Source organism: Octodon degus, unplaced genomic scaffold, assembly GCF_000260255.1.
Source record: "Octodon degus isolate 3935 unplaced genomic scaffold, OctDeg1.0 scaffold00254, whole genome shotgun sequence".
Classification (NCBI taxonomy): Eukaryota; Metazoa; Chordata; class Mammalia; order Rodentia; family Octodontidae; genus Octodon; species Octodon degus.
The window spans coordinates 1,110,835-1,124,279 of NW_004524830.1; the positions used below are offsets into that span (position 1 = coordinate 1,110,835).

Sequence of the window (13,445 nt, forward strand, 5' to 3'; positions counted from 1 at the left end):
AACACCCAAGACTGAGTAATTTAGCAAGGAAAGGTTGGCCATGGTTCACCATTCTGGAGGTTCAGTGCTGACATCTGCTTGGCCTCATGGTAAGAAGCAGAGGGGCAGCCAGGCTTGCACAGAGGAGAGGAGGGATGAGGCTGCATGTTTTCTATCAACCCAAGCTCTAAGGAAAAAAACCCCACTCTGTGGGATCCTCATTACTCCACTCACAAGGGCTCCGCCTCTGTGACCCAGACACCTCCCAGCAGGGCAAGGTTGAGGACTTGAGCCTCCCTGTCAGCTTTGGCAGGGAACAGGCCACATTTGCAGTGTGGCTCATACAATCTAGAGCATTTTGTATGTATGGTTGGGTTGTGAGTGCAGCTACCACGTGGATGCCCATTAGCACTCAAAGCATGCTATCATTGTAGCATTAATTATATGTTATCACACACACACACACACACACACACACTCATTGGTTTTGTAGTGTTTTGCCCATGTTGCCCTACGGGAGTGGTGCCAAGTAGGTGGCTCTTAACCTTGTGGTTTGGGCAGCTCTGTCCATTCAGGTGCTCTCCCTACACGCACGCAGGCTGCAGCCCGAGATCTATCTGTGCAGGGTGGGTTGTGGAGCTGCTGTTCCTGCTGAGATCTGGACAGCTGGCCCTCTGCTGTGTGCCTGGTCCCATTCTGACTGCTTTATCCCTTTGGTGGGAGTGCTGTCATTGTATTACTGGAGCTGAGAAAGGTTCCATCTGGCCAACAGCTGAGGAGTATGTGGGGAATCCCTTCAGGCTTAGGTAGACTGTGGTCACCGTTGTATCCCAAGTACAAACACATCAGGCTGGAGCCTGTGAGAAAGAGTGATTGTAGTTAGTGTTTTGGCACAGCTGCGCCTGACTTACGTGTGCCAGATGTTTAAAAATCTGAATTCACAGCCATAAAACCTGGAGGCAGCTTGCCAGGTGACAAACAGGGCTGTCTGGCTTGGTCTTGCAAGAAGCGACCACCCTTTTGCTTTTCTCAGATATCTTAACTTGTGCAATGCTGATAGGCACCCGAGGGAAGGCAGCCCTAGAGAAGGGAGCACACACTGAGCAGGCAGGCCCCCTGACAGCTCGTCTGCAGATCCTCCCAGCACAGGGATTATATTGGTCCTCTCTTCTAGGAAAGGTGCCTGAGGTTGAGTGTCTCTCAGTACCAGGTGAAGCTGAGTTTGGAAGTGTGTGTTTTCCCAAAACTCCCTCTTTTCTCTAATCCTTTCCCATCAAGTGGTATAGACACAGGTTATAGACTGAAGCAGTGTTTATTCTGCTGTCTGATCAAGGAAGGTGAGGGAGGGTGTCTTAGTTACTCTTCTCTTGTTGCTGGGACAAATACCCGACACTCAAAATGAAGGAAGGAAAGGTTTATTAAGCTCACAGTTACTGGAGGTTTCAGTCCACACTCAGCTGGGTCCAATGCAGAGCAGCACACAGCAGAAAGCAACCTTTCATGGTGGTGGCAAAGAGCAAGAGAGCAAGGGAGGGGTAGCAGCAGCTCAAGCAGCTAACTTCTCTTCCCACCTTACATTGTAATGCAAATCACCTGCCCCAGGGCAGGTGCAGCAACCACACCCACAGCAATCAATCACAAACTCCAGAAGCGCCCCCACCCTCATGACTATCTGATGCTTTGGGGGGGACACCTATACACAAACCATAACAGAGGGGAAAGCGAGTGAAAGTGTTGTCTTAACAAGGTACTTTTGTTTTGGTACTGCAGGTGGAATGCAGGCCCTTACATGTGCTAGGCAAGTGCTCCAACAGTGTGGTACATCCCCAGCCCAACGTGCAAGGGCTTATCAATATATATGGTGAATTTAAAAAGATTTTTTTTTCTAATTGCTACAGTAAGAGACATATCACCATGAACCCCCTTCAAAATACCCCCTCTTCACTTCAGACATATGAATCTCATCATTCTCACCACTTTCAGGAGCTGTTCTGGAAGTCCTCTTCTTTGAATGTCTTTATGAGGTGGGATCAAAAATGTGGTGACACACTCTTGTCATGCCTGCACTCACTGCAAGTCTGAGGCCAGCCTGGGCTACACAGTGAGCTCAAGACTATCCTGAACTGCATAGTGAGACCCTGTCTCAACACTAAAAGAAAGTGAATGCTGCTGTTGAGTGCCATCCAGCAGAAAAATAGGCTTATAGAAACATGGCAGAGTGTCCTCATCATCCTTACTCATGGGATCTGGCACTGTGGGACTTCTGGCTGTTCCCCTAAGTCAGAATGACTATGAAAGGGAAACATTTTAAATTTGGAATTATTCAGGGCACTGAGGCAGTCATGATAGAAAACTAGAGAACTCCCAGAACTACTTCAGAAGATGGCAGGAACAATGGCGTAAGTGTGTTGGAAGAGGAGAAAATGTTGAGGATGATTGATGACAATGTATCTTACTGTAACAGGTTAAAAAAAAGAATATTTACCATATTTCTCAATCTTACTGTGTAAGTATCTTAAAGCCAGACTAATGGATTCAGATCTCTATAGAAAGAGCTATAGATTGATAGACTTGGATTTAGCAAATGGCCTCCGGGGGCAGCAGGATGTGTGTGAAAGAAGAGGAATTCATCCTCCCCCTCACCACTGAGGCTCAGACAGAAGGAAAGCACCAGATGACTCATGAAGAATTTTTGTAAAAGGTGAAAGCAGTATCCTACCTCAAGGATTTCAAGTTGGCATGAACTGCCCGTGTTGATACTGACGAGTCCTGCTTCCTGGTCTTGGGAGAAGGTGGGGTTGTTATGACCAAAGGGCTTGTGCAACACCAAGATGTATATAAACTACCTAGCTCTGTAAGTAAGTGTCTCTACCCTGTCTGCATGTGGTGCTAGCTAAGAGAAATGCAGATGATTCTGGTATGAACACAAAAACTGCAGCCATGTGGAATAATCAGGAAGTGGATTTGGACCAGACATTTGCCCTGGAGGCGGCAGCTTCTTTGAGTGCACTGAAGCAGCATGGCTCCTGGACAGAGAAAAAGAGGAAGGATGAGGGCCAGGGATGGAGCAGGTGAGCGGAAGGAAGGGGCAGCTCTCCAGCACTTGGGGCTGGTCAGGTGCATAGGCTGGACTTGCAGACCCTTCTGAGAGTCTCGTGACTGGGGAACGCTCATACTGAAAGATAAAGCTCAGGCCTGGGAGTGTGGCTCGGTGGTGAGAGCTTGCCTAACATGCACCAGGTCCTGGGTTCCATCCCAATGAAAGGAAAAAGGGCAGAAGGCAGGAGCATGGGAGGCAGAGTGGTGCCACATTTGTCCTCAGTTTCTGGGGTAGAGGAGGCAGTGAAAGCACAGCAGGAGGAAGAGGCAGAGAACCCTGACATGTTGATCTGGAGTGGTCAGGGCCTGGGCTGGAGGGAGTGTGGGAGGGGCAGACCAGGCATTCACCCTGGAGGCTTTGAGAGGTTTCAGGATGGATTAGCTATGCTGATGGGCAAGTGGGAAGTCAGAGATGTTTCCGGTGTCACCTCCCATGGAACTGGGTCTCAGCACCTTGAGATTTTGAGATGAATGGACTTAATTGTATGCATTTAGTAGATCATTGATGGTTGAATGAATGATGAATGAATGAATTTCAAGATTGTAAAACAAAAGCAGTTCTTTGGTAGGTGATCTCCAACCACTTTGGAACTCACTCATATCTTCCCTGAAGACCTGTCTTTTAAAGAAGCCATTCACAAGCCACCTCCCCTCCCTTTCATGCTCTTCTGTTGCCCACTCCTGGAAGCTCCTGCTGGGGCTGATTGTCCAGAAGGGACATCAGTGCACAGGCTGAGAAAGGGAGCCCAGCACCTCTTCTCCCTCCAAGCATGGCCGGATACTCACATCTTCCCAACCTGCAGAATGGCGTGGGCTGGTCAGTGCTGCTGACCTCACGCTGGGGACGTAATGGCAGCCAGTGTACTTTCATTACTGATGTGCTCCTCTCCAGTGTGCCACAGAGCCTCAGGGATGCAGCTGTGACTTGGAGTCCCCATTTTACAGATAAGAAAACTGAGGTATGAGTGGTCATGTCAGGTGTCAAAGGCTTGCAGCCAGGGATGGGCAGTCCCCAGTGTTCAGTCCAGAAATTGGACAGAAGGGCTGGTGGGATTCTGCTTCTTAATCAGCACAATGATTGTTGATCAGGATGATTTTCCACTTCTACTCTCCCTCGCTCCCTTCTTTCTTTCCTTCAGTGCCAGGGCCCCAGGGCGGCGAGCCTGCTAGGCCAGTGCTGTAGCTCTGAGTGTAGCCCCAAGCAAGGTCTTCGGTTTTCCCCCATTCACATGACAATTAAAGCATGTGTAACTTGTGGGTAGAGAGCAGCATTGGGGTAAAACAAGCTGGAAACCCACTATTCTGGTTTTGAGTGCACCCTGTTGAAAGGTGAGTTCCAGAATAGAATTGGGGAGGAAACTTGTGCTGTAGTTGTATTCTGATAATTCTTTTTTCTTTTCCGGAAAGTGCTTCTGCGGAAGCCCTGCTGTCTCAAAAGAAACCAAGGGCTGGGATGTGGCTTGGTGGTAGAGTGTTCACCCAGCAAGTGCAAGGCCCTAGATTAGATCCCTGGTTCTGCAAACACTTTTGAAAATAAAAAGAAACTAAAATTGGGCTGAGTTTCAATAATAAGTGAGTAGTCTCCTTCCCACCAGGTTCACAAAAACCTTGTTTCCCTAATGACCGTAGAGCATGTCCTACCTTCCCACACCCTCACCCGAAGCCTGCTATGCCTCAGAGCCCCAGAGGGACAGGCCACAACCCCTTTCTGGATCAGGCAGTCTCTGCAGGGGCTGCCCCCACCCTGCTGTCTCCCTGCTATCCACATCTCAGCCTCCCACCCCATTCCACTATCTGTCCTCCAGCCTCACACAGCTGCTACCTTTCCTGGAGTGCCCTTTGCACACACATGCTCCCCAGCTGGAGTGTTTGGCCCTGTGTCATCAGGGACAGTGGGAGGACTCTGGGGCTGCAGGAGTGCTTCCTTGTGTTCTAGCCTGTGGTTGTGTCTCCTCTTTGTAGCCATTCCATCCATCCATCCATCCATCCATCCATCCATCCATTCATCAACCTACCCACCCCCCAACCATCCATCCTTCTATCCATCTACCATCCACCCACTCACCCACCCATCCAACCATTTATCTATCCATCCACCCACACATCTATCCACCTATCTACCCACCCACCCATCCATTCATCCTTCCAGTCAGCCAGCCAGCATTTACAGAACAGAGACATTACATTGTTGGCTGCTGAGGACAGGCACCAAGATGAGTTCATAATTCTCAGTCTTGTCCTCAAAGAACACATGGTCTGCTTACACTAAACCATGCCAGATCTGGATGGAAAAGATGCAAATGCAGGTTTTGGGACCCCAGGAGGGAGCAGTAATACTGTGGGGAAGCTGGGCAACTCCTGCCAGGAGTACGGAGGTACACAGACAGAGGTGGGGTGTCAGGGAACCAACATCCTTCTCTGTAGTAGAATGGCAGTAGGAGGGAAATGTTGGGAGAGGGCAGAGGGATGAGCCAGTCAGTGCTGGGACACTGACCCCATCCCAAGCCATAAGCCTTCACGATTCAGCTACACAGCAGTCACTTGGGCAGATTCACAAGCCTACCCTGAGGACTTGGGTCTTGCTAAATTCAAAACTGACCAACTGTATGACCTCCTGCCAGCTGGCTGACCCCTCTGGGCCTCCCTGGTGAAGTGGGAAAAATAACTGTACCTGCTTGGTGGGGTTGTTGTGAGGGTGAAGTGAGTTAACTCGAATAACATTTTTGGCCCCAGATCTGGCCGGTGCCGTTGTCAGCTGTCAGTGCCAGCTATTATTTGATGCTGAGCTGTGTTCCAGCAGCACGCTGGGCTATTTTCCATAAACTCCCTCAATCAGAGCTCACAAAGACCCTGTGAGATGGGCATTATTGATCTGCCTCACAAAGGAGAAGTCTATTTCTAGTTCCTGCAGGAGAGTTTGGAGCCCCTGGCAAGTGTGGTTCTATTTTTGTCCCCTGGGCACTTTCTCACTGGGGAGAGAAAGGAGCCCAAGTCCTCCCAGATCTCCACTGAGGAGGGGCCAGAAGTTAAATTTGGATTTCCACAGGGCCCACCAAGCTCTGTGTTGTTATAGGAAAGGAATCCAACGCTCTCTCACAATCCCACATGCTGGTCCAAGGACAGACGTGCCTGGTGATTTTTTTAAAGTCATAAGATTTGGCAGGAAGGAGTTTAGGATATATGTTGAAGAAGTGAATAATTCCTTAGGTTGAGTGGGATGCTTGGGAATAAGCAGGAACCAAGAACAGTCGGGTACCCTCCAAGAATGGCATCAGGGTCATCTGGTCCAACGTACACCAAGTACCTGCTCAGAACCATCTGTGTTGCTGCCTGGGATAGGAACAGATGTCACATCCCTTGGACTGGACATTTCTTACCACACAATCTTAGCATCGTCCTGATCTCTCTTAATGAGCTGACAGAAATTTCTTCAGAGACATTCAGTTCTTCCTTAATGAAGCCTGGAGATGCAAGGAAGGGCAGGGCAGTGACAGCCTAAGGTCATGCCTGTGGCAGAGGAGGTGCCAAGGAATACTAAACTCCTCACTTCGCCTATCGGCAGGTGAAGTGGACAGAGTCCAGCCAAATCCAGGTCCTGTGTTGGAGTGGCACAGGGCCTGGGAGGGTTCCTGGTGGAGGTGGGGATCCTGGCATCACAGCACAGGGCTCTGTCCATCCAGGCAGTGGTGGCTGTTGGCATCCCCCCCACCAGATTTCCCCCCTCCTGCTCCCCACCTCCTGCTCAGCAGAACTGGCAGCAGCCAATAAGAATGTGACTTGTTTGTGTTCATCAACACCCCTCCCCCTCATCATTTTGAGGCCATAGCTGAGGATGCAGAGGCCTCACTGTTAACTATAGGATCTCATTTTGTTCCCAAGCTCCCGTGGTTAGCACAGTGTCCCCATTTCATGTGTAGAGAAACTGGAGGCCTATGGAGATTGGAATACTAGTCTGTGAGAGGTCCAGAGCTTAAACTCAGGCTTGTGTGCTAGAAATGGGCCACCTGTACCATCAGGGAAATGACTTCCGGGACTTTCTGCAGCCCAGGAGGCCTGGAGCATCCCATCCACTTTTCTCATTTACCTGGCAGCACCAGCTGAGGTCAGTTCGGTGGGATTATCCCCACTTCCCAGGCAAGAAAAATGAGACCCAAGATGTAGGTCATGCCAGCAATTAGAAAAGCTCTGTCCTCAAACTAGAGCATGGATGCACTGGTGCTGGTTTGTGCATTCTGTGAGATTCTGCAGTGGCGCATTCATCTCCAGGCTCCAAGTGCTCCGCTGGGAGTGGCCCCACCTCCCCGGGGCTGGGTGCCAGGCCGACCATCTGCTCGGGGTGGCCTCCGCCTCTAGCCGCTCATTCTCACTGGCTTGGCTTCTGCGGCTGGGAGGAAGTTCCAGGGAAAAGGTCTCAGCCAGCCTCTCCTGCAACCTTGTTTTCTGCCATGGGCATTGCCGGGTCACATAAGTGACTCTGCGAATGTCGCTGGGCTGTTCTTCTCTGCTGAGGATGCAGAGGGAGGCAGGGTGGGGAGGCAAGGACCACTTTTCCTGGTCCCACTTGGGGCCTGGCCACATCAGCTCCTTGAGAAGCTCCGAGTTCTGGTCTACCCTTTAGCCAGGTGGACTCCGCAAGACAGAAGTCATACTAGGTCCCCACCTGTGCAGTCCCATCCCTGTGTGGAGGAGCAACCCCAGGTCTGGCTGCTGTCTGGGGCCTGTGATGTAGGTGCAGGCTGTAACATACCTTTTGGAGTACATCTCCTACTCACCCCTCCAGGTAGTCAGGACACGGGGCCTTCTTAGTGCTAAGATAGGCACAGCCAAGGCACCCTGTCGCACCTACAACCTGGTCCCACTCTCACATGCCTGTCTCTGGTTCTTGAATGCATCACTTGAGGGCCTTGTCTGACTGCTCCCCCAAACCCAGTAGGGCTCCCATTGGCCCCCTTTGTGCCCTGGGTGCCTGTCACCATCACTGCTCAGGCTTATGTCCCCTGCCTGGTGGCTGCTTTCTTGCTGGACTGTAAGCTGTATGGGGCAGGGACAGACAACCTGTGTTCATGTCCATGCCCCTGGGGCCTGGCTCTGACAGGCTCTCAGCCATCTGTTGGACTACCTCAGCACCCTGTGACTGCCAAGTGTGGAGGCACAGGTGACTTCATCTCTGTCTTTGCGGGAGGACAGAGACCCAGAGCTATCAGGTGATGTGCCAGGCTCACTTGCAGCCACAATGTCGGTCACATCGGGGTTTGCTCTGGGGTCACAGGCTCCTGGCGACTATGCTATATATTTACTGACAACCCTGGCTTCTTGGTGCTCTGTCCTGGGTGGTTTCTGACCAGAACATTAATGGCAGCGTTTTATAGAACCCCTAAGGAGAGTTTTCTGGGGGGAACCAGCATCCAGGGGTAACTGTAGACATTCCATCAGAAAACCTGGAGCTAGGAACTACTCCTTTACCTCAGCGACAAACACAAGAATTGGAATGCCCAAAGCTGGGGGGAAAAAACAAAGCTGGGGGACCAGATGAGGGACTGAAGGGAAGGATGAGAGGAGGGCAATGGTGGCTCCGCCCACAGCAGGTGGGGAGGAGGGGAGGGAGGGACCAAGCGTTGGAAGCCAGGTGGCACCAACACAGGAATGTAGCCAGACCCTGGTCTGTGCAGAGGTCCTCCGGTCACTGTCCCAGCGACATCCAGCTCTCTGTGCACCAGCCTGTCTCTGAGCTGGACATACAGGAGTGACAGAGCACCCCTCTGCCTTCATGGAGCTTGTGCTAGCTGGAGGAGGCAGAAGAAAATATGTTAGTGGATAAAGAACTGTAGATGGTGACAGGTGCTGAGGAGGCCACATCAATCAAAGGTCAGAAAAGGCCTCCCTGAGCCGGAAACCCACATGGCACACAAAGCTGGATGCAAAGATCAGGGAGGCCAGGTGGGGGCCCCAGCAGAAGCCCCAGCAGGTGCAGAGGCCCAGAAGTGGGAATGTGCTCCATGGCAGTGTGTACAACCAACCTGAACTGGCTGCAACAGGCTCGCATAAGTAAACCGGGCTCGTATATTCCCATCAGGGCACTCAGTGACGTGACACAGATAGCTGGAGAGCTGCATGGGGAGGGGGTTCACACCATGGAGGTGGGCAGAGCCACAGGGCCCATGCCTGGGCTGCAGATCCAGGAACCCGTGCAAGGCCTGGAGAATGAGCTGGGGAGCAGGGCAGTGTTGGAGCTGTGGAGGGAGCCGGCCTCGCTTCACTGTGTGGCCAGTCCCTGGAGGGCTTCAGGAAGAAGGGCAGTGTGATTTGATTTTACTGTGCCAGACCAAGTCTACAGAACTGACTCAGGTCCAGGAGTAAGTAAATGTGGGAGTCAGTGGCAGTGGGGGTAGGGGTGGGGTGTGTTAATGGATCAGAATTGGAGTCTAGGCAAGATGTGAGCCAGGAACCAAGACAGAACCCACAACCTGCAGCAGCAGCTTCAGACAGGAGTAGGGCCAGGGTGGGGCATGGGGCTGAGCTTTCATCTGGGGCAGGGGTGAGGTTGTGGGTGGAAGAGGCTGAGCCTGCAGATACAGTGGGACAGGAGGTGATGACCTCACATCTGCAGTGTGACAGCCACATCACTCAGATAAGGGATGACAGATGACAGCGGTGAGCTCTAAAGGCTCTGTGTTGATGCAGAAAAATATCCATAAATCTTCAGAACTCTCTCTAGCCAGGCATGGTGGTGCACACCTGTAATTCCAGCACACAGGAGGCTGAGGCAGGAGGATTGTTGTGAGTTCAAGACCAGCCTGGGCTACAAAGTGAGCTCAAGGCCAGCTTGAACTGCAGTGAGACCCTGTCTCAAAAAGACAAGAAAAAACAAAAAGCACTCCCCTAACTTCGTGCATACTTACCCACCATTTGTCCACTGGATCCCTAGGGAGGCAGTGGTTCCGCAGCATCCACCTTCTCACCACTGTCAAGGCCTGGGAACCACTATGATCTGCTCCCTGTGGTCATTAGACAGGGTCCTCTTAACCCTGGCTGAACATAGAGCCATGGAGGGGCTGATCCTGATCCAGACTCATTAAGCCCAGAGGCCTAGAGGATGGGGGTGCCGTGGGACCTCAAGAAGGTCCCTGGTGACTCTACAGTGGCCACAGTTGGGACCCACTGGGTTAGAAAGACTCACAACAGAGAAAGAGACCAGGCATTTTCCATGCATTGCTAGGGTCCTCTGTTCTATCACAGGCATGACGGCAAAGCCTCAGGCCATTCCTAAATGAAACCCTAAGTCCTCTGCTTTGTGGCCCCTCATGAACTACGTACAGCACCAAGTTGAACACTCTCCCATGTGTTCCCCACATTAACTGTTGCTGGATTGCTCCAGCAGCTGCTGTGGTCCCCAAGGATATGAGGACTGAGCCATCAGTCAGCCCTTGGGGTGCTGCCCCTTCTGGATAGGGAGATGATGGCTGTTTGGAGGTTCAGGCCATGCTGCTCGGCACTAAGGAAAATAAGGAAAGGAGCAAGGGCTGGGCCATGGGCTGCCATGGATGGCTGGGCAAGCAAGACAGCTGGAAAGCAGGGGGACCCCCAGAAGGCATGGAAGATTCTCTTGTGTTTTAGGAAAAGGCAGGGAGAACAGAGGCCAGAAGTGTTTTGGAAAAATGAAGTTTCTCCAAGAATAAAAAACAGTGGGCCGGCCAAATAGCTCAGCGGATTAAAGCACCTGCAAGCAGGCACAGGGGCTGGGATTTGATCTCTGGGCCTGCTGTGCGGGCCCTGCCCCTGGGGTGCACTGAGACTGGGTGTGGTGGCTTGCACCTGCAATCCCAGCACTTAGGAGACTGTAAACAGGAGAATCACTACAGTCCAATCTAGTAGTGAGACCTTGAACACCCTGTAGTCCCTTCCCTAAAATATAGAAGAAAACAAAACAAACAAACAAAAATCCCTGTGGCTATACAGCATGGCTGAAAGGAGGTGTGGGAATGGCACAGGCCTAGGAGTGTATGCAGTCACCAAAATAGATGGTGCATGTTTATTTTTTTAATTATTATAGTAAAAGACACATGGCCCTGACTCCCCATTACTTCCAGCACACTTGTCCCATCATTTTTGCCACTTTCTGAAGCAGTTCCAGAGGTCCTTTTTCATGAGTGTCTGTAAATTCTGTTGCCAAATACCATCCAATGGAAAGGCAGACTGGTAAAAACATGATACTGTGTCCAATCACCTAGTGACTGGATCTGGTGCTGCACAGCCTCTGGCTCTTCCCAGAGCCAAAGTGACCATGAAAGAGCAACATTTTGAGTTGATTCAGGATATCGAGGCAGCCAGGACAGCTAACAGCACTCACAAAAGAGGACTCCAGAACCTGGTATGCACTGAGCCCCTCCTTGGTGCTGCTGGGCTGGGATGCGTTTGGGGCTCCTGTCCTCAAACACCTGACCTCGGTTATATGGGAAGCTAAGAAGCCAGGCAGTAAGCCATGGCACAGTGAGGTGTGTGCCAAGGGCTCTATCCCCTCTGAGGTGATGTCTGTGTCCTGGGCCCTGGGGCAGCCCACTGGAGCCCTGACAGCCAGATAGGGGGACATACTCTGATTTATGTGTTTGCCAGCTTGCTGTGTGGCTTGGGCAGTTCAGGATGCTTCTGTGAATCTCATTCTATCTGCAAAGAAGTAAGAGACACAGTGAGCTCACAGGGAAGTCAGAGGTGGCCCCAGTCCTCCTGGCCACAAAAGCCAGCACAAGAATGACTGCCCTTCACATGCACACATTTAGCCTAACAGGTCCATTTCTTGTCTTTTTAGGGCTCTGGTCTTCGTGTCACATGGCGCTGGGGAGCACTGTGGCCGCTATGATGACCTGGCTCAGATGCTGGTGGGGCTGGACCTGCTGGCATTTGCCCACGACCATGGTGAGTACACGGTGCACTGTTGGCACTGGCTGGAGAGCGCCATTCTCTTTGGCGCCACCTCTATCCAGCTTCATAACTCTCTGCTCTGTACATTGTTCTGAGAGGGGGAAAAAAGCATAGCTGTGCAAACAGGAAAATGTGTCTGACCAGCAGTTTCTTTGGTGTCTGAGTCTGAATGTAGGCTGATTGGAAACCCAGAGTTGGATAAATTTCCACAAGAACCTGCCCTGGGCCACAAACCTGGTCTTGGATTTTACAGGGTGCTGCCTCATCTTCTCCCAGTGGATTTCAGATGGGTGCGGTGAGGCAGGGAAAGTTCAATTTAAACCACATCCAACCACAAGAATTTATAAAGCATCCGTGGGTGGGAGGATGTAAAAGTCTCACAGGGCATCCTGGCTGCAAGAAAACACCAGATATACACATGGACATGCGCACAGACATAGACGCAACACAGATACACCTTCATATGTAGTGCAGTGCCCACATATCCACATGCACACAAACTTACACAGGTATGCATATATGTACTCATACGCACAATGTGCACACATGCACATCTGCATGGGAACATGCACACAGGAATGGCCTACATGTATACACATGTACGCATGCACACATGTGCCTATACATGATACATATAGAAGTGAAAAATATGCACACATCCAGATCTATGCTCATTTGCACGCACGCATTCATGTACACGCACACACTTCTCAAGCCAGCTCATTCCTTGTCACGTAGCAAAGCCCACACCAACCAGCACAACAGTGTTCATTGCCCAAGTTGGTCTGTGGCCTCTCCATCATATTTGAGACAGTCCCCACAGCCTCCGAGTCCCTGTTAGAGTTCCCTGAGGCTGAGCATGGTATCACCTCAGTGCAAAATTATACCATTCTGGCCCAGATCCTGATGTGCAGCTTCTGTTGCATCTAATTTGAAAATAGATAATTAAAGATGTCGCCAGAAAGAGGAGCAGGAGAGCTGTGGCAGAGGCCTGGGAGTCCTGTAAAAGGACAAAAAGCTGCATGCAAGTCAACAGAAGCTAATGAGTGAGGCAAAGCCGGCTGGGCCATTTTGTACATCAAGATCTGCAAATTTGATTTGCTAAGAGGCCTCTTACCGCAGATATATGCAAGTATTTTCGTGATTGAGGATATCGACCAGATTCTTCTCTATTACAGTTGCAATGATATTCAGAGCTTTTGGGGATGTCCCAGGAATATTTGCGAGACCGAGAAATAATGTGCTAAGATTATCCCCGAGGCTTTTGCTGTGGGACTGTGTCATTATTCACTTGGGTATTTTTCACACTGTCAAAGGACCTGAGACAGGAATGCATTTGTTCTGATCACATTTGTTTCCATTGAGGTTAAGAAAAGCGCAGCTATACTGTGTGCCTCAGATTGCAAGTTTCTGCCTTGTGTCTCGGTCAGTCACCTTCTTATCAGATATAC

The 13,445-nt window shown here is 50.9% G+C and overlaps 1 protein-coding gene across 4 annotated transcripts in view; it reads left to right on the forward strand.

Moving 5' to 3' along the window:
- The window catches only part of Mgll (monoglyceride lipase), a 99,720-nt gene that overhangs the window by 32,852 nt on the left and 53,423 nt on the right, over window positions 1-13,445 (forward strand). For all 4 annotated transcript variants that reach the window (XM_023706366.1, XM_023706367.1, XM_023706365.1 and 1 more), the window contains exon 3: window positions 11,882-11,988. In XM_023706366.1, the coding sequence (XP_023562134.1) occupies window positions 11,882-11,988 (107 nt within the window). The remainder of the gene's footprint in view (window positions 1-11,881; window positions 11,989-13,445) is intronic.